At 42.5% G+C, this 20884-nt stretch overlaps 1 protein-coding gene across 1 annotated transcript; it reads left to right on the forward strand.

Annotated features, from left to right (window-relative positions):
* Nucleotides 1-5110: 5110 nt before the first annotated feature.
* LOC108874256 (forkhead box protein O-like) lies at nucleotides 5111-19250 on the forward strand (the record flags this gene model as incomplete). The annotated part of the gene is made up of 2 exons (XM_018662709.1): nucleotides 5111-5281; nucleotides 19119-19250. Coding segments are annotated over 2 exons (303 nt in total), but the record flags the coding sequence as incomplete, so codon positions are not given.
* Nucleotides 19251-20884: the final 1634 nt, after the last annotated feature.

Consider the following 20884-nt stretch of genomic DNA (forward strand, 5'->3'; position numbering starts at 1 on the left):
TTCCATTCAGCCAAAGACATCAGAGCTGCGTCTTTTTAAAGCAGGTTTTGAGTATGTTGTGCATTCACAATGGAAAGGAGACATACTAAATACTAAATCTGCATTATTTATTATTTGCATAGTAACTGCCAAAACAGTGTACTGAGATAATTATAGTACTATATTCTGTATTATTATGCAAACATTTCTTATTCCTATCATAGCCATCAGAACTCAAACTGCTGCTGTTGCTCCTCAAATTATTTGTAAAAGAACTTTTCGATCCACGATCCATTCGTCTTCATCACTATTTCACATTATCCCCATCCATCCTCTAAGGCTCTCCTTCCTTCCCTTCTCCACTTCTCTTTTACACTTGTCTGTGTCGCCCCTCTCTTTCTCTCTCCACATATCTCTCTGTCTGCATCACCATCTTTATCTGTCTCTCTCTGTCTTTATCATGTGAAACATCACTTTATCCATCCCCTTTAAGTATTTCAGTCCGTAACACCCTTCTTCTATCTCCTTTCTGCCTATCTCCCCATATCTGCCTCTCTAAACATCTTCTTTTGCCACTGTCTCTGTATCTCTTCACATGTCTATATCAGGCTTTTTTAGGCTTTTTTAGGCTTTGTCATTTCTCCTCCATTTCACTCTTTGCAAGTACACCTGACTTCCTATTTCTTATAAACCTTTCTCTCTCTCTGTCTCCCTCTCTCTATCTCTCTCTCTTTTTTTATTTTAAGTTGGCGTTTCTGTGGTCTGTGGTGCTAATTCTGATGCAGTGCCTATGTGTGCCTGTCATGCCTGTCAGTGTGTGAATGTGTGTGCGTTTAGGGGTCGGGGTGGTGGCTCTGCTTAGCGCTCTGGTTGGCTGAGCCCATCTGTCACTCAAAACAGGCGACCTGTGGTCCCGGTCGCCAGCCAGCCGTATCGCCACTTCGACAGAATTATGAAAATTCCTGTCTATTGCTCATTGGCCCAGTTGAATTACAAGCAGTGCCTTGTTCCGTGCAAGGTTTTTCTAAACAGCTGATTTAAGGCGCACACACACGTGCACTATACACACTCACACACACCGCTGCCTTGGATGAGGGTTAGCATGGCTATTTATTCTCTCCATTTGCAGAGCAGGACTATATTGTCTGCCTTTTCATACGACTCTTGTTTTGATAGATTTTTGATTGAGTTCTCTCAGTGTTTGTGTGCGTGTTTGTGTCTTTGTATCTTAATATGCCGCCAAGGCTTTTGTTTTCATCACACTGTTTCTGCAGTTTATGGTGAATTATTTGCTTCGCAGGACGTCTATTCTGTGTCATTTCTCCCTACAGCACTTCACATCTGTTGTCATTTCATTACAGACATTTATTTGACACTGTGTGCCTGCCAAGACACTCTGGATAAATCACAGTTATTTTGTGTGCTTCCACACACCTGAGTGGAAGGAAAAGGCAGAAAATGGTCTTATTTTCTACTTCCAGCAGTTATTTTTATTGGTATAAGCAACAGCACAGCAAGTCTGTTTATCACTAAGCATATTCTCAGTCAAAGAGAATCAGGTTTCAGTGAGGTGCTGTGTACTCAGTAGGTACAGTACATTCATACAGTCGGCCCCAGCGATCAAACAGAAGCTGCATTTGAATGACTCTTCCCTCCCAAAGCCACTGTGACAGGTTGCTACTTGTTAGACCTCCTTGTTAGACCACCTGCCGTCTCTGTGCTTATTTGACTTGACTGACTGACTGGCGGTATTTCTGTTTCTTTTTTCGTTTGTCTCAGTGTCTGTCTTTCTACTTGCTCACCTGATTGCCTGTCTACGTGCTTGCATATCTGTCAGTCTTTCTTCTTGAATGCACTGAAAACTGACGTTCTTTAGAGGTCCCCTGTAACAGGTTTTTCAACAGAAAGTGGTTATAGGTAGCTTGAAATGCATAAACCATACTTCAGGTCTGCATTTACAATAACCACCTTTTACCATGATAACAACTAAACCATGTTACAGAAGTGTTCAGACAAGGGATCTGTAGCATTCATGTGTAAAAACAGACTTAAAAATTTAAAACTTAAAAACACCATATCTACACAGTTCTTGCACAGAGAGTAATGTTGTTATTGTCTGACAAAACCAAATGGTATACAGCCATCATTAAAGGTGCTACATATAAGTTTTTGCTATCGCTACATACACCATTAGCGTTAACAGCTGTTTACGTACTATGAGCTTCAGCTATTGCTGCATACGCCTGTAGGGCAGCACTTCTTCTTCAGAGCAGTCTGGATGTTATAGTGGCTCACTATTGCAAATTGGTATTACCAGGCAGGGTGGGCCAGGACTAGCTGGTTAGCATGCTAACTTTAGTGGAAGAAAGGACATGAAAGAAATAGAAACAAAACAAGAGTAAACATTGGCGTTGGAATGAAGTTTGATGTTGAACTCACAACTTTTCTTACAGACTGATAAGTAAGGCTAATAAGGCTTTTAATGTCAACACTGGCTATATAATAATAATAGAAACTTACATATAGCACCTTTAATCTCAGGCAAAATTACATGTTATGTAGTTATCATTATTGTAGTTAATGACACCTGTAACACCTGTAACACCTGGTAAATTTATACATCAGTGGCCCCAAATTGTATCAAGAATTATTTAATGATCCATGCCTGAAAATCCAGGAAAAAGGAATCATGTAACATGACATTATACAAGAAGCTCTACACACATATTTTTACCCATCCAGTCAGTCACTTAATTCTGATAAAAAGCAAAGAGACTCAAAAGACGTAACATTGGTGTGTTGAAGCTTTCTCACTCGAGCTTCCAGGCTCTGTCCCCAGTGTATTTTTACATATAAAATCTCAGCAACTCAAATTGACAATTTTAAAGACAACGAAAACTGGTGTAGTTTATTATTTATTCATTAGCTTTTCATGCTTTTCAGTGTTATTTATAGCACCAAGAGGATTTTTTTTTTGGGGGGGGGGGGGGGGGGCAATTCCCTGTTAACCCTTTTTTGTGTGTTTTGTCTCTCTCTCTCTGCCTACATCTGTCTACTCTTCAGTCTGTCTGTATGTCACTGTCTCCCCTTATCTGTCTGTCTGCCCGCCATTGTATTGTCTGAGAAAGGAACCCACCCACGGTTGTCTGGTCTCGATCTCCATGGCGACCTAATCCTCACCAATCCCAGAACAGTAGTGTTCCAGTTGAGACCCACTGTGTTACACCAGCCTGTCATCACTGATCACTGGATAGAGTTGCTTCTATTTTATCGTTGTGGCTTTGATCCACATCTAATGACGTGTGTGTATGTGTTTTCTGTGTGTGCAAGATAGAGGGAGTGAGCGTTTGTTTGTCTTTCTTATTCTAACAAATCCCCATACACAGACAACTTGAATTCATGTCCATTCATTTGAGTATGTCGGTATGTGAGTGCTATGTCTGTAAGTGTGTGTGTTCATGTGTGTGTGTGTTGTCCTGGCTGGCAGTAATGAATCCAGTGGTGCTGTTGGCATGAGCGGGGCCATGCTATTAACCTCTCTGCCAGCTAGACTGATCTCACCCTGTCTGTCTGTCTCATCGGCCTAATGACACACTCTCACACTCACACAACACACACACGCACCACACACACAGACCTGTCCTTTCTAATCAAATTTCCATTGAAGTGAAAAGCATTCTACATTGTCCAATCATCTCTATTCAGAGAGTCAAAAAGCTTCTGCCTGTGTAGAGAGAAGATTTCTTTTTTTTTTTACCACCCACTCAAAGGAAGTTACACTTCAAAATTATTTCAAACGTATTAATCTCCACTGGCCCTCTGCAGCCAGATCAGATTTCAATACATTTTACACCAGCCATCAGTTTCAACAAGGCTTTTATGAGTGGGTTTTCTCACTCATAACAGTCACAGCGAAGCTACAGCTCTGGATGTGTGCACTTTGCTTTTGATCTGACAAGGCCGTACTGTAGTGTAGTAGTTACGTCACATTGGATTCCCCTGTAACACCATCATTTGAGATATAAATCACTCTGAGTTTGGGAGACTTTTACTTTGCCAAGCCTGCCAAGGAAGATTTAAAGGGACATTTCAAAAGTTTAGAGCTCAGGGGCAAAAGCTGGAGGTGGACTGTGAGCTTTGCGCGCACCCCAAATTACAGCCTGTGTGCACGTTTAATGAGTTTGTGGCAGCGCTGTGGGCCGTCACCGAATAAAAAAGCAGCATGACATGATGGGGAAAAAATATGACAAGAAAAGTGCTGTCATATTGCTTCACCAGCGGTCGTAAATGTTGTTTAATAGTCTGTACTTGGCTTTTGTGTGTGTGTGTGTGTGTGTGTGTGTGTGTGTGTGTGTGTGTGTGTGTGTGTGTGTCTGCGTCTGCATGAGTGAGAAAACCCCAGCCTCCATAGGAAATCCTTAGAGAAGTGAGGAGCACCTGGCGCTGTCTGTAGTCATAACAAACAACAAGGAGGGATTAAGACTACATTTGTATTGGTGCCAGCTTGTTACACGCACTCCCTGTTCACATTCTCTCTCATAACCACTGTGTAATGCAGCATTGGCACTTGGCGTTAGTTTCTTAACTGCTCTGCTCTGGAATGCCCCGGCTCATCCATGTGTCCCTCATTAGGGTTACGGCCCGGGACGAGCCTGCAGTAATATCCAACACACCTCATCCCATCTGTGAGCTGACCAAGATGGAGATAATGTAGAGAGGGGGATGCATTTGGCAAGACAGAGGACATAAAGTTAGAGGTTTCTGCAGTGTGAGTTCATTAGGCAGAGGACTGCTGGGAGACCGGTGTCAACCTGGTTTGAGCTAAATTAAGAGCTTTAGCTGAGGGACAGATGAATGGGAAAATGGAAAGAGGCCAGGTTGTGTAGGCTTGTGTGGCATGTTTTTGTGTTTATTTTCTAATCATTCCAAGAGGATTGTGGTTAGAAGACTCTCCTGCTTTTATGTGGTTGACTACTACAGTACTTCACCTGGCACCTGCTGTGATAGCTTGCTAATTGTGCCAAACAGCCCCTCTCCATTGCTTTTAATTTAAAGTGGGTGTTTTGCTGCAACCTCAGCCTTGACCTCAATATCTCCCCTTTAACCAATGTGTGATTGGTTGTTTCAGCAGGTGGCGCCGTATGGCCAGCAGGGGATGGGGGGCTACAGCCAGCAGCAGCAACAGCAACAGCAGCAGCAGACGGGGCAGCAGGGAACCCCTCCGTACTTCAGCCCCCCTCAGCAGACCCCTCCAGGCCCGACCCAAAGCCCCTACCTACAGCCTCGACCACCACCACAACAGGTACAAACAAACACACATACGCTCGTCAAACTATGACACAAACAATGTACTATTTCCTCTGTGGAAAGAAAATTGGCCAAGACACACAGTTGTATCTAAGCCTAAAGTTCCCTTTATGTGCCACAAGCAACAATGGAAGTGATTACCATAACTCAATAAATAAAATATGAATAAATATATTAGTTACACATAGATACGCAGATGTCACTTATCAGATGTAACATCAAGAATAAAATTTGACATAACAGCAGGAAAAGGATTTCATAAAAGTCTTTTTCCAGAGGTTGTATTTGAATATTTTAGTAGTGCAGAGATTGGAGAGAGCATCTTAAGGGATAAACTGTGTGTGTGTGTGTTTCTGTGTAAATGATAGTGTGGTGTGTCAATGGTCCAACATGCCTGGTCTGTTGGTTGCATTATTCATGAGAGGTATTTTAGGTAAATCTTACTTTCTGTGAATATTTTCATATTCTGTCCCTCTCTTTCTCTCTTTCTCTCTCTCACACACACACACATGCACACTTATCAGAAATAGGACATTTGAATGCAATACAAGTTCACAGAGTGGACTTTCATAGTGTTTAAATACATTTAGTACATTTCCAAGGCACACAAGCCCGCCAGTGCAAACCCAATCCTCAGTACAACGAAGGGCCTGTTCTGCAGATATGGATCGAGACTTGTCCTGCCAAGTTTCAGCTTGATGTTCTGTAGAGGTTTTCCATTGGGAAGCCGAGTTCAGGCAGTTGTTTTTGAGTTAAGTGAAGGCTGCCCATGTGTTTCCCATCCACTCTTGCAGCCAGAGGGATCTATCAGCCAGCGTGGAGAGCGACTCTGGCTAACAGCCCTGCCCTGGATCAGAACAGAGCAGAACAAAAAGTGGAGCAGGAGAAAGAACAGGACGAGACAGGAGAGATTACAACAGAGCTGGACAGGAAAGGATAGATCAGATAGAATGGGGAGGGAAAGGAGAAGAGAGGGGGATTCAGATGAGTGAAGTAGGGGTGCGTCGAGCCATTCTTCAAGATCTGTATCAGGCATGATTCAGTCAATCAATACTGGCTATATTAGTACATATTCAATCCTAATGCACATCATTACATAATGAGAGATGCAGTGTGTAGCAGAGGGGTAAAGTAAAGTAACATTACTCCAGTACTATAGAGTTTTAAATTACTGCATTTGCTGTTACTTGAGTATTTTCATTTGTTCAACTTCAAACTACCTTCCCTCTACATTTTTAAGTGTTATTGCTACTTGTATAGAAGTAAAAGCTCTGAATATGTCTTACAGTGCAGAGAAGCATGATCAAATAAACAGCAGCCAACACTAGCTGCCAATATTGACAGCTCATACGTGAACAGGATATAACTGTACAGAATAATACACGGCACTGATCAAGATATTTTAAGAAAAATGTGCTACTCTTTCGCAGCCTTTAAAAACATAATCATGAAAGGAACAGCACTGGGCATCATGAACAACATCAGCAGCATGGACAACAATGTTTCCAAGCATCATTTTTTTTTCAGCCCAGACAGTAGATTGCCCATTAGCAGTTCACAAATGTGAGTAGACTTATTTAGCATCTGCACAAGTTGATGCCATTTGGCAGTGGTGTAGTTTTGTCTGTCGAGGTAGTTATACTGTGATTTACTGAGATGTAGTTAAACCTTCCTTTAGACAGCCTTGAATATTGAGCACACCAAGACAAATAGCCAAGCAAAAAGCTATTGTGAGCACAAAAGCAGGTTGTCAAAAAAGGAAATCGTTAGTCTTAACATAGTAATTTTCATACTGAGTGAACATTTCAGCCAGCAAGCCTTTTGTCTCACAATGAAAAAAAGCACTTACTCTTGTTTCCTCACTTAACATTCTCGCACATACACACAGACCGCACAGCCTACTGAACAAACATTATTCACTCTAACTGGGAGAGGCTGAGATCCATGGCCACGTTGACATTTTGTGACAGTAATGGTGTGTTTTCATCATCGCTGATGATGTGGCAGCAATTGACCCCTGCTGACATTTATACACCAGGTAGTTCGTCCCAAGTGCGCTGATTGGCCGAAGCCCCATTTCACCTGTGCTGATAGGTCCCATATTGGTTGCTATGCCAACTACTGTGGTGACCAGGGAGCTGGTTTCCTTCTGTTTGTCATTGTTATGCATGCACGCTACTTTAAGGGAAAACGTTTCAATCAGGACACATGCTTGTTAACGCTGCATAAAACCCACAATACCTTCAGCAGCCACTGCATCAATGATGCATCCCGCTGTCTTTACCTATAATCAAGAAATCTTTCCTGTGAAATGTGTTGGAGCCACATAGCGTCATATGCCCCAGGAACACAGCAGGCAACATGCCGACACCTCCTGGTTCCTGTCTGCTCACCATCAGGCTGTAGACCCAACTAAATCAACTCTTTTCCATCGGCTAATAAGCTCTCAGCTCCCATACTTTCACATTTATATTACATTCTTACATTTTGACGTGGAGTAGGAAATGAGCTCTAACAGGAAACCCAGCTTTTAATGAACACGTACAGTTAAAAGACCGACTTTCCTAACAGGCTTGATACAGTATATACGCTATGTGTAAATGGAAGCGTATCGTTGGTAATAGGCTAGATTTCTTGAAACAGAGGTTTTGGCATATGTGAGTGCATTTTGCATTGAGCTGCACTATCTCCATCTGGCGTAACAAAAGAAAGCCCAGGTCCAAGCACTCACTTGATTTCAGCAGTTTATGTTCAAGTAATTACTGAAAATACACAATATTGATCATTAAAAAACATGACATTTTGCACATAACAAAAACAAGCCTGTGTGGTGGCATTAAGACAAATTTAATTGTCCATTGATTGGTGAGAGAGGAACTTAGAGAAAGAGAGAATATCTGAAAAATACCAGAATAAATTTAAATAACAAAGAAACTAGGTCTTTATCTTTGATTTTGGATCCAAGAGTAAACATGTTTGGAAATTGTACTTACACTGTACAGTTGGCCAAGATTACAAATAGAAGATTTGGTGTGCTTTCAGCTCAATGCTGTATTACTTTCATTTCTCTGTTCTGAGCGAGTGTGTGCGTCTTTCTATCAGTTTTTGTAAATGTGTGTCCAAGCGTGTCTGTGTGTACACTAATCAGTCGAGTGTGCTGCAGCAATTCTGAGCTGTGAAAAGGTCAAACGGTGACCTTTGTCTGTGATTCTGGGCTGAAATGAGACATGATGTGAGCCGCACGGAACGGATTACACGCACACACGTGCGCACAATTGCAAGCGCACGCCAGATTAGGATGTCATTGTGGTTTTGACCCTTGTTTTTTGATCCCGCATTACTCTGAGAAATCCAAGCTGAAAAGTTCTTTATTTTATTCTTCCGGCGCTCTCCGTAGTTCCTTTCCCCCCACTCCACTCCCATTAACCCTAGCTAGAGGACATCCTCCAGTTGATGGAACCATTCCAGCTGCCTTTGACACAGAATTTGCTCTGCAACCGACTGCTATTAGTTGGTTTTGTCACAAATCGAAGTGAAAATGCCGTCTTTCTTTGAGTCTATTGCACTTCTGTGACCTCATCTGATTGCAAGGAGCAGAACAGGCTAGAAAGACATTTCTAAGACATCAAGGCTGATACAAATAATAATAATAATAATTTTATATATGTGTGTGTGTGTGTGTGTGTGTGTGTGTGTGTGTGTGTATATATATATATAGAGAGAGATAGATAGATAGATATAGATATAGATAGATATATACAGTATAATATCACATCAGAGAAGAAGTAGGTTTTGAAAAAAAAAAAATAAATGTGGGTGGTTTGCTGGTGTGTTTGAGTGCTGTGGGTGTTTGAGAACACCAGATATTTTTAAATGAATGATTGTGAGTTGTAGCTTTCACGAACACCGTGATGTACAGTGTACTTTAACTTGATTGAAGTGACTTTTTGACCTCATACATTACTTTGTTAATTATTTGTACGTGAATATGCCACTTTTCACCAAATGCTGTTGAATCAGGCGTACTATTGTTACAACTGTAATAATTATTTCTGCCATGTGAAAAAAAATATTTAAAGTGATTATATCTGGAAGTATATTTTTAACAGGCCCTATAAATATCGTCACACTAATGTTTTTGGTCTGATTGTTGGCTTCAATTATGGCGTGAGACAAATCGCTTAAAAGGAGAAAATCGGTGCCCTTTCTTCCTCGTCTTGGTCATATTGCACTTGACGCACAACAGATGAAGTGCGTGATATTTTGTTACTGTCTAATACTTTCTACCTCATAAAAACGGAAATGAGAGAGCAGTAATTTCAAGAATTTGGAGATTATTTTTTATGGCGTGTTTGCTTTATTGGGTAGTATACACTGGAGTGTGACAGGATAGACTGAGGGGAGAGAGAGAAAGAGGAGGTGAAATGTAACATTGGCCAGCTGCCAGACTTAAACTCATAATGTTGTGAGAACATGGTACTGGCTTTGATCAGCTATTCCATGGAGCACCCGCTATTTAATTTTTCACTAAGAAACAGTGTGTTAAATTTATGTTTAGAGAGAAATTACATGTAACAGAATATAACCTTGCCATTTAGTATAATATATACTGTATGTATATGCCAGTGAGTGGTATTTGGGTGAATAGAGGACTTGTCAGGGTTTCACTGCTGGTCTTAGAAGAAGGAAGTCATTCCCTGTGACATTTACTCCCCGTAGTAAAAACCACCTATTCACTCTCCTCTGTGAAACTGATCCTGCTGGTCGTTTCCTCTATTGGCCTTAACTATTTCCTCTTCCTGTCTGAGAGTAGGCTCAGGGGAGCAGTGCTGGGGCGTAGAGGAGCTCTCAGCTGATTGGAGAAGACAAGCTCATTTTACAGGGACCTGCATGGAAGGAAGATGATTCATTGGTTCAGAAGCTGCTTAGTGATTGCTCATGAGCACAACATTACATATCTACCGCATGGTGTAAACTAAAGAAATAGAGTGACTGCTCTAAGGCTGGCAGTTCAAGTTTTTAATAATGTTTTACTTTTGCATTTTGAAAAGACACTAACTGCTGCATGTGTGTCCTCCACTGGCCTACTGTGCACAATTATTTGAAAGATTGAAATGTTCAGACCACTGGAAGATTTTGTGGAAGTTTTGCATGTATCATCAACTTTTCATAAGCTACAAAGTCAACCCTGTTTTTAGCTTTGTGAAATGCACTTTTCAGATAGTTCAGTGGGTTTTTTAAATGTTTTTTGTAAGAAGCAGTGGCATTGTTACAGCCCATAAGGGGACGTTAATTCCCTCAGTTAATATGAAAAATTAAATCTCACCAAATTTGGAGCTACACAACTTTCACTGTACAGCGATGATATACAAATATTACACACAGTGTATAAAAGTCAGCATGTACAGTACATCAGATGTTTCTCATAAAGGAAATTCATTTTGACAAAACAGTCTCACCACAAGCTCCATTTAGTGGTTGTTCTGGAGGTTTGGCTTGTATCACATGATCTTCTTCAGCTGATGGAGTTTGCCCAGTTGTCAAGGAATTGTAGATTTTTACATTTTTATTTTTCCAGCACTTCTCAGCACAAGGACTTTTCATCTATGTTGGCTCAGAAGTTGGAACTGAAAGTTCATTCTTCATGTGATTCATTTTTTTCTTTAATTTTTTTTAATTCTAGTTGCTTTAAGTGTGAAGTTTTGTAGGTCACTAGTGAAAGCTCTATGAATAGCTATAAGGTGCTCACATATATCACCTGGCTCCTGTGCCATTCACTACTTACAGTGTGTCATTTCCCATTTCCTGTCTTCTGTCACCCCTCTGCGTCTGGCCGGCTGCAGCAGCAAGCCCTCATCCCCACCCTCCGCCACCCCCGCTTTTAATCACACCAGGTTAATTAAAAGGCCGTGGAGCCTTTCTGCTGCCTGCCCCCCTGGCTTTATTACCCCCTTGCTGTATACTTGCTCTGCTGCCTCAGTCACTGTGCCTGCCCCACCACCCCTCCCCAGCAGACACACACACACTCACACACTTTCACTCACGCGGAAATGGGAGCTCACCTTGGCAATGGTTGGGAGGTTGAGGGGACGAGACAGAGGAAATGAGAGCCAGGAAGGAGGTTGTGGGGAGAGAGAGAGAGAGAGAGAGAGAGAGAGAGAGAGAGAGAGAGAGGGTGAATAGGATGTGGTGAGAGCAGAGGGGAAGGTGGGTGGGTGGAGCGCCCAAAGTTCAATGTCATTAATTGGTCACCATTTGAATATTAAGTGAAGAACTCTGTTAATTAACAGGATAATAAAAGTGCTGCTGGCTGGAAGGGGGTGGACAGAAAGAAGGAGGGAGCGAGGGATGGAGGGAGGACAGGTTGAGGAAATGGAGGGCATATGGCGGGAGAGAGAGGGAGAGGAGGAGGTAGAGGAGAGAGGGAGAGAGTGAGGCTGGGTGCGGGGTGATAAGAGGGAGAGAGAGACGTCCGTGGGTAAAGGTCTGGCAGTGGTAATTTGCAGAGAGCCGCGTTAATTGTCATAACCTTTTAAATGGCAGAGTTTATCGGAGTCCTCTAAATGTCCCCGCGTATCGCCACGGCAACCCTGGGCCTGCTGCACTCTGATTGGCCGCTGCTGACGAGCACTTAAGCTTGATGAGTTTTCAAGCAAAAACTAAATGATAAAATTGAAAAAGAAAAAAATTGTGTATATACTGTATATGTCAGCTAGGTTGTGTGTGTGTGTGTGTGTGTGTATGTATGTGTGTGTGTGATGGTGTGTCTGCGTGTGCTTGAGACAATGTTTTTAATTTAGTGTGTTTTTTACCTCCACATTGACTGACACTCGCTAATTGCTCGACCAGAATCCGCCACTGTTTTTTTTTCTTCTTTTTTTTCCCCCTTTTTTGATTTATGTTTGTTTTTGTACAGCCGAGCTGCAATTCAAATGCAAATGAACGAGAACGGGAGAGGTGTTTTTGGAGCGGTTAGGACAATCATAATGGCTCAGAAAAAAAGGGGGCCGGTAGTTAGCGGCACAGCACCCTAGGGGCCTCATTTAGCTGCCATTTGTTAGGAAATGCCGCTACATTTGTTCCTGGATACAGACTTCACAGACAGAGAGAGAAAGAGAAAACACCACAAAAAAAAAAAAAAATGTCACAGTCAAAGTCAAGCTCGCCAACACACCACTATTGTTCCTCCGTGCTTTAGCAAAAGTCATGTGGGTGTACACCAGTTTGGGTGGATGTCCTCTTAAATGTGAGCCAAAGCAATTGAAGTGAATGGGCGGATGGGGGTGGTGGTGACGGGGACTTGCAAAGAGTGTGTGAAGTGAAGATGGTACAAAGACCGGCTCTTATTTGATTAGTCCGTGTAGAGGAATGAGAATGAAAGCCCTGGCAACGGGATCTGCATCTTACACTGTTAGCTACATCTGACATCATCCCTGAGGGACGGCCTGTGCACAAACTGGTGTGGGTGTTTGTCTGTGCATGTGCATTTCTTTCCCCATCTGCATGTGTGTGCTTCTGTTTATATGGGCAGGAATGAATGCTTGCTCTCTCTGTGTGTGTGTGTGTGTGTGTGTTTGTGTGTGCAAGCTGTGTGTGAGTGTCTGTGTGTCCTGTGTTAGAGCTCTGGTCCTCTCTTGTAGTCTCTTTGTGCTAAAGGTCAGGGGGATTGCTGAGATAGAATCCAATCTGAAGGACACGGCACTAGAACAGGCCCTGGTACAAATGGACCTATTAAGATAGGCAGGACACACACATTCACACACATTCACACACACACACACACACACACACACACACACACACAGCTCACCGATATATAGGCATACACACACGCAGGCATCCTCGCGTATGCACATACAACAGCTATTTCCATTCTAATGGTCACCTTTCCCGTGATGATAATAATAGGCTGTATCCTGGAATAAATGCCCATCATTTACATGGACTCTAACCAATGCGCTGTTTTAAAAGGCCGATGGAGGAGACAAAACTAGGTCTGCCTTATGATATATTTACAGCATATCTTAGATAATCAGAGTGTATCTGCAATGTTTTCCAAATATTCTGAAATGGATCCGAAGATGTAAGTGTCAAGAAATCGCTAAAGACGAGCATATCATAACCAAATGTTGATTTGTCACATTTTTCAGAACACAGTGTAGCTCGCTCTCACTGCTGATTGTTGCTTCAATTATGGTTCAGTCAGTCTGATTGGTGTGAGCACGTGTGCGTGTCTGCAAGTCTGAACCAACGCATGTGTGAACGTGGGGTGTTGAATATGGATGTCCTGCCTCCCCCACCACCACCACCACCACCATCATCATCATCATCACTGCCTCTCTCTGATGAGTAGAAGCTTTTTGTACAAGTCTGTTGTGTTTTTTTTCTCTCTCTCTTTAAAGGCCAGTCGTTCTTTTAACAGCTCGGCCAAGTGAAAGTTAAAAATACTGCCTTCAACAGTAATTACTGGCAGAGAGCAGGGCATACACACATTCACACATAAATAAAGAAATAAAGGCAAACAGCGCCGTGTAAACACACCACCTCACTTTTTTTTTTAACCTCTCTCTGACCCTTCTATCACACTGTCTTTCCCCAGTGACTGACCCAGTATATCTGAGTGGGTGTGTGTCTTCAGTGGACATCAGAAGCTCCCTGTCCTTGGGGTAATGTGGCAGGGGGTGGTAGCCAATTTCACTGGTGTCGATGATGTGTGTGTGTATGCATATGTGTCTGTATGGTTAGGGAGTGTGTGTGTGTATGTGTGGGAGAGCAGGGGGAGGGGTATGGGCCTCTCTTCTAAAGATGCGCAATTAAGCTTAATTTTTAATGAATATTAATGGCATTAGCGTCAGATTTTGTGGAGATGTGCATCTGCCAAGGTGCAGGGGAAAAAGCGGGATGACTAATTCATTTGGTAGTCATGAGGAGAGCGGCTGGAGACGGGGAGGGGTTGGGGGGAGAAAGGGGTGGAGGTGGTATTGATGAAGAGGAGCAGGGTGGAGAAAGGGATGGAGATGGAGAGAGGGAGGTAGGATGGAAAGGTAGAGGTGGTTGGGGAGAGTGATGGATCAAGGGAAAGAGATGGGGGAGCGGGAGGGATGTGAGAGGTGTGGAGAAAGCAGGAGATTAATGGGGAGAGGGGATGGACAGAGAGGAAGAGAAGGAGAGTGAGGGAGGTGGAGTGATGGAGACCGAGGGAGCAGTTAAGACTGAGGAGAGAGGGAGGGTTGGAGAAAAAAAAGGTCCTTATAATCAATACAAAAGGGGGAAAAACACAGCACACAGAAAAGAACAAAGGATGTGAGAAGTTGGTTCATTTACTTCATAAACTGAGAGCCAATCAGATTCAAGCAGGACACCTCCTGTATTGTAGATGTTTGACAAAAATTGACATCTGCACGTACATTTTGTAAAAGATAACTCAGAGCAAACAATGACTGTGGAAAACAGGATTAAAAAGGCAAACATGTTAAAATTAAAATAAATAATACTGAAGTATAGCTTGAAGTAATCCACATCTTTTCATCACTGTTTAAAAAAGAAAAAGAAAAAGAAAAAGAAAAAAAAGGAGATCAAGACAGATGTCAGCCAGAATCAGCTTAGCGTAATGGCTGCTTTTCTGTTGTGTCAAGTGGTGGCATCGAATGTTCTCTCTTTCTGTCATACCAGTTTCATTGCTGATTTTCCGAGACAGGCAATCAAACTCATACAAGCAAAGCGAAGCAGAGTTCCACCTTGGTCCCTGCTTGAATGTAGAGTTAGAACGTGTGGAGTGCAACCGACCAAAAAGGCCCAGTACAACCCTCTTAAATTAAGTGTGACCCCCCCCCCCCAAAAAAAAAAAAATGTGAGAGAGAGAGACTGAAAGAAAGTGTCAAATTGATTGTGTGGGATGGATGGAAATACTGTTTAAGGTGGCACTGTGGCTTAGTCATCCTTAACCTGCAATACTGAAATGACAGCCGACTCTAGGAGGCGCTGTTCTGCAGCACAACCTGACCTTTGACCTCTTATTTGAGGAAAAGAAGATTTCTCTCTCTGGGAGTCTAACATCATACTGACACAATACAAAAGATTCAATTACAAGCCGGATTGGGTGCTTTTCGGAAGTCTCACATTCCAAACAATCGTCTGGGTGTAACATCCCCACGTTCCTGCTTCTTGAACATTTCACACTTCCCGTCTGACTCCCGTTCCAGAGTGGCTGGGATTAACGCGGTGCTGCAATATTGATTTACGTCGGCATAAAACCTCTCCGGCTCTATATATTACACCACATTCAGCAGTCATCTATTCAATCAAATCTAATATTACACTGCCTCTCCACACAGCTGTCTAATAGCATTTAACTCACAGTTTGATTCCCGCATTCCCTGATGTACTTCAAACGCTTGCCTTCAATATCCTTCATTCGTTTCTACTATGCCAAGATGAAGTCTTTTGAAAAGCATGGAGGATGAATGAGCATGTCTCTGTGTGCGTGCGCGTATGCGAGTGTGCGTGTGTGAAGACAGGATTAGCTGTGGCCTAAGGCTTAAGGTATGGAGTGGAGTGTATTTTAGAAGCTTCTAAATTAGCTAGGAAATGGGATTTTGAGACAATGGGCTGGAAAAAACTCAAATGAAAGGATGCACTCGCAGCACTCCTTCATTTGCCTCTGATGTTCTCTCGCTTATGCTTTTTCTAGTCTTTTTTCACCGTTGTTTCTCTCTCCTCATCTTCTCTCTCCCTCCCTCTGCTTTTCTACCTCCTTCATTTCTTCTCCCTCCATCTCCTGTATCCCACCCTCTGTGTTTCTCTCTCAGCCTCCGTCCCTTTCTGCCCTGCTTCCTCCTCCCAGTCTCTATCTCTCTCACCTTCCCTGTCCATATTACAGTTGACAGTGATGATGTAAGAACGTGAGTGTAAACACTAGTATGAGGCTAACCTCACTTTGACCTACTTAAAACGGAAATCCTCTCGAGTACACACACACACACACACACACGCAGACACACACACACACACACACACACTACAGACTCATATGCCTGAATAAATATTGGACTTGGGTCAGCAGCCACTCTTCTGTTCTCAATTCACTGTGTGAGCAACTGTCTGTCCATGTGCGCTTTTTTGTGTGTGTGTCCACCACACATCTCCTCTCCTCTACTCCTTCTCCACCTCCTCCCTCCACTGGGTCTTTATTTACCTGTGGAGGTGTGTTTGTGTCTAAGCCTGGTTTCTGCTTCAAACGAAACACTTCCGACCATGTAATAAAAGCCTGACGTTTGGCGTGCATCCAGGCTCCCAGTGATAAACACAGGGGGGGCTGCACGCACAAACACAGGGCTTGCCCCAGGCCTAGACAAGAAAACTAGCACGGCTTTGTTTTTAAAATAACACCTCCGTTCTTTGCTGCGGTCCTGTTGCGTCTCTCTGCACCCACCCACTTATGGGATGATATGTGATCCAGTGATTGAACCACATCTGGGTGAACAGGGTTCCCCCCTGGCTTTTAGAAGCAGTTTGGGGGATGTTACTGCTTTTTTGGGATTTTGGTTTTGCTTGGAATAAGGAAGCTATCTGTGGTAAGATTACTGCTTGATGTTCCATTTATTTGGCATACTGTTTTCATTTTGATTATTATTTGACATCAAAAATGAAAAATGAGTTAGTTAAGCTTTATTTATCCAGGAAGTCTGACTGAGATCAAGATCTCTTTCACAACAGAGACCTCATACACAACATCACAACAGGACAGTTCAGTCACACGCACAGACACACATATTAAAACAGTCGCAATCATTACTGAATATATCCACAAGTAAAGTCCCTCAAAGGAACAAATGCCCTCTAACAGCTTACTTGCACAGATTTAATCTAAATTATTGTTATTAGGTACTGTGTTTACGTCTTTTATGTTGTTGTTTTTTTCCCTTACTTTGAACATTTGAACTGAAATTACATTAATGGAAAAAACTGATTCACAAACTTCCCATATGAAGAGGTACATGTTCAAGACATTAATAAAGTCACAAAAATAAATTGTGTGTATTTTTTTTACTTTATTTTTTATTTCATGATCCAGTGACTTTATTTTACTTCATAGTGCATCAGTAGAATTTTGATACGTTAGTGTCATTGCACACTTCACACACTTCACAACATTAGTTTCTCACACTACATCATGTTTTGCTCCTTCTTTAAACAAATTGTAGAAGCGAGGCACCAGCAAAGTGCTTATTTTTAAGGAAATTAAAACTGCAATAAATTATTATGCTAAATTAATTGAGCAGCCTTTGAGCAGAAGGCTCATTGACAAAATGTAATAATCCATACTGAAACATATGGAACAGATAAACCACTGGAACATGTTCAGGGATATTACGCACACAGCACATTGCAGGGACAAGATTTAAGAGTGCTGCACTAGGGAGACATGGCTTTACAGTGGGTGGAGCATGAGTACACTTCATGCTAAAAAATTACTACTCTGAGTAAGTGTCTACCAAATGCCTACAGAGAATATACTGAGCACTGACATTTCAGGAAACGTTAGGATTTTTTTTTTCCTATATTTTAGAATTAGTGCTTCAGTGATTTAATTGGCTAATAATTGAAATGTGGATTTGAAGGGACTACTCTAGGGCATTTAAGGTCATTACATTACATTGTCTTAATAATGGATGAATGAATACATTAACTTTTTATCTGTGTGTGCGTGCAGCTTTTAAAACTGCATGCAAACTGTGTATGCAGCGCAACTTTGCAGGTATTCTATGTATATAAGAAATGAACTTGATAACAGATTTCTTAAAGAATCTACAAAAGTACTGAAATGGTATCATTCACCCTAGATGCACAAATGATGACACATTTAATGCTCTAATAATAGATCCATTTCACATGATACATCTCTTGCTGTGAAGGATAATCCTCAGCTATAAAATTATATCACCTAGCTGACAGGAATATTGCCCACCTACTACAGTATAATCACACAACAGATAAGAAATCAAACTGTGGGGGGGAAAATGGATTTTGAAAGTAAAAACCTGAGGACACCCTGTATGTGTGCGTGTGTGTGTGTGTGTGTGTATAACATAAACGTGTGCCTGTGCGTATGTTGTGTCTGCTTGTGTGTGTGCGAGCGCTCGCGTGTGATCTCTCACCGCGTCTCGCCGATCAGTTATCACTAATCCTTCCACTCAGAGCTCTTTAACAAGTTGCCATTGTGCTGCCGACGCTTAACGTGATGGAGGAACGACCTCCGTGGTGAATGAAAAGAAGAGGGAGAGGGAAGGAGGGAGCGATACAGAGGGAGGGAGAGGGCAACACCTCCGACAATGGGGAGAAAATTGGTTTACACTAGATAGGCTTGTGATTACAGAGGGAAAGAAAATGACTTAGATTGAACAATAGAACCGAGCGTGTGGATTGGTGTGTGTTTGTATGCGTGTGTGTATGTTTCGAGGATTAGTGGGTGGTTAGGCCGGGATTTGGTTGAAATGAATTGGCGGGTATGGTGTGCTGATGGGTGCGTGTTCTGATGTTTTTCAGTCTGCATGTACTGTATCTGTGTGTGTGTGTGTGTGTGTGTGGATGGATGCAAATTTTTTGACCTACAAACTCTTCCTCAGGCAAATATTAATGTGAACAAAAACCAAGCTTTATATGCAGACAGACAGATGACAACCCCATCTTCCCAGTTTCTATACATATTGTATGAATATATTACTTTTATTTTACTCTTCCACCTACCCATTGGAGAGGTCTGTAAAGTATAGCCTTTTAATTTATTGATCACAGACTCCCTGTGTTCTTTCCCTCTCTGTCTTCCTTTCCAGGAGGTCCAGCAGGAGAACTACAGCACCAGGGGTCCTGCTCCAGGGAATTCTGGGAAGGCCAACAATGAAGATGCTGTCTCCCAGGACCGCCCCTCCAGTCTGCCGGTGAGTGACAGACAGTTCAGACCACCAGTAAGCACAAAACATCACTGAGTGTGACACATGCAGATGAAATACAGGCAAACTTTGTATATCTCAGAATTTAAACAAAACAGCCCTAAGAGACCAGTATCAAGCCTCACAGAAGCATTTGCTTTTTGTCTTCCTCCACTTCCTATATTTCCGGCTTACTGTCTAATGTTTAGCTGTAAGCTTTTCTGTCCAATCAAATGCTCTGTGCCCTGTGCCCTTTGACCCATCTCTTGTCTCACGTCTCATGGGAGACACAGATTCGACTGCTCATTTCAGAGCTTATGTCTGTGTTTTGACTGCCGCCCATGCTGAAGGCAAAGAGGCCACATGCATCAGCCCTGTGGTCTCAGCATCGTGCACTCACTCGCACATAACTCCCACACGCGTGGAAGAAGCATATGCACGGACACAGACAGTCCCACTAAACGCACGCAGTCACACATGAAAAACCCACGTGCACTGCCTCTTGGCATTGGGCGAGCTAAAAATCGTTAAGCAGGTTGACTGGAGGAGTAATTGAGAAGAAATTGTGAGGCCAGGCTGCTCTATGAGGGGAGAGAGATGTGGGCCTGCTCCAGTTTTTTGGCTAAACTAATCGCTTTTTTTGCTTTCTTTTTCTTTTTTTTTTTACTCTATCATTTCTACCCTTCCAGCTCCTCAGCACTTTCAAGAATAGAATAAATAGACATTTGCAAAAGTCGCAAATATTGGCACTGCTTGAGGTGTGCGCCGTTTAATTTACCAGATACTTTGGAACAGCCTCAGGAGTGGAGGAATAAACTGCAAGAAAAGCTAAATTAAGTGTATGAACTCAAATTAAGCCTTAATATTTTCCATGTACTGATACTTTAAAAGTCTGTGAGCACTGGTCGTCCTCTGTCTCTCAACACACACTTGATGGCTGACTGCTTTGTTTCAGACCAGTAGCTGATTTATCTGTCAGTCTTCCAAGTGATTCCTGTTACTACTCACTTTCTCTCTCTCACACACACACACACACAATCTCTCAATCTCTTTTTGTTTTTTCCTCCATAACATACTACTAATAGTATGTCATCTGCTTTATCTTGGCATTTCTCCTTTTTTCTTTCATTTTCATTCTCCCACACTCTTTACCCCATTCCTTTTCCCTCTCTGTCTTTCCGTCTAAAGTAGCATCATGAAAGCTTTTTTTCCCCCCACGTGCTATAATGAGAAATGGCCTTGATGTATCAGTGTGTGAATCTGGAGCGGAGAGAGCAAGGCGAGGCGAGGAGCCACTGCAGTCGCGGGGGCCGAATCTATTTGAACCACCACCTATCACCCCATATTCCCTCCCACTTTAATCCTGGGTTTTACCGGGTTTCTCCGTGTGTTTTCACATCCCATCCGAAGCGCATGGCTCGCAGAGATCCTAATCGGCGGCAAGTTTTGATGAGAGAGAGAGAGACAGAGAGAGGGGAAGAGAGGGCGAGACGGATAGATGGACAGGGAGAGAGAGCGAGAGGGAAGGAGAGAGAAATTGCTCTGCTCGCTAGGCTCTTCCAGCAAGCTGTCATGGCAGAGATGTAACCGTTTTTTTTTTTCTCTCTCCCCCCTCTCTCATTCTCTCTCTCGCGGCGTTTGATGTCAGATCTAAAGCTGCTGTCATCTTT

The sequence above is a fragment of the Lates calcarifer genome, unplaced genomic scaffold (genome assembly GCF_001640805.2).
Source record: "Lates calcarifer isolate ASB-BC8 unplaced genomic scaffold, TLL_Latcal_v3 _unitig_526_quiver_1316, whole genome shotgun sequence".
NCBI lineage: Eukaryota > Metazoa > Chordata > Actinopteri > Centropomidae > Lates > Lates calcarifer.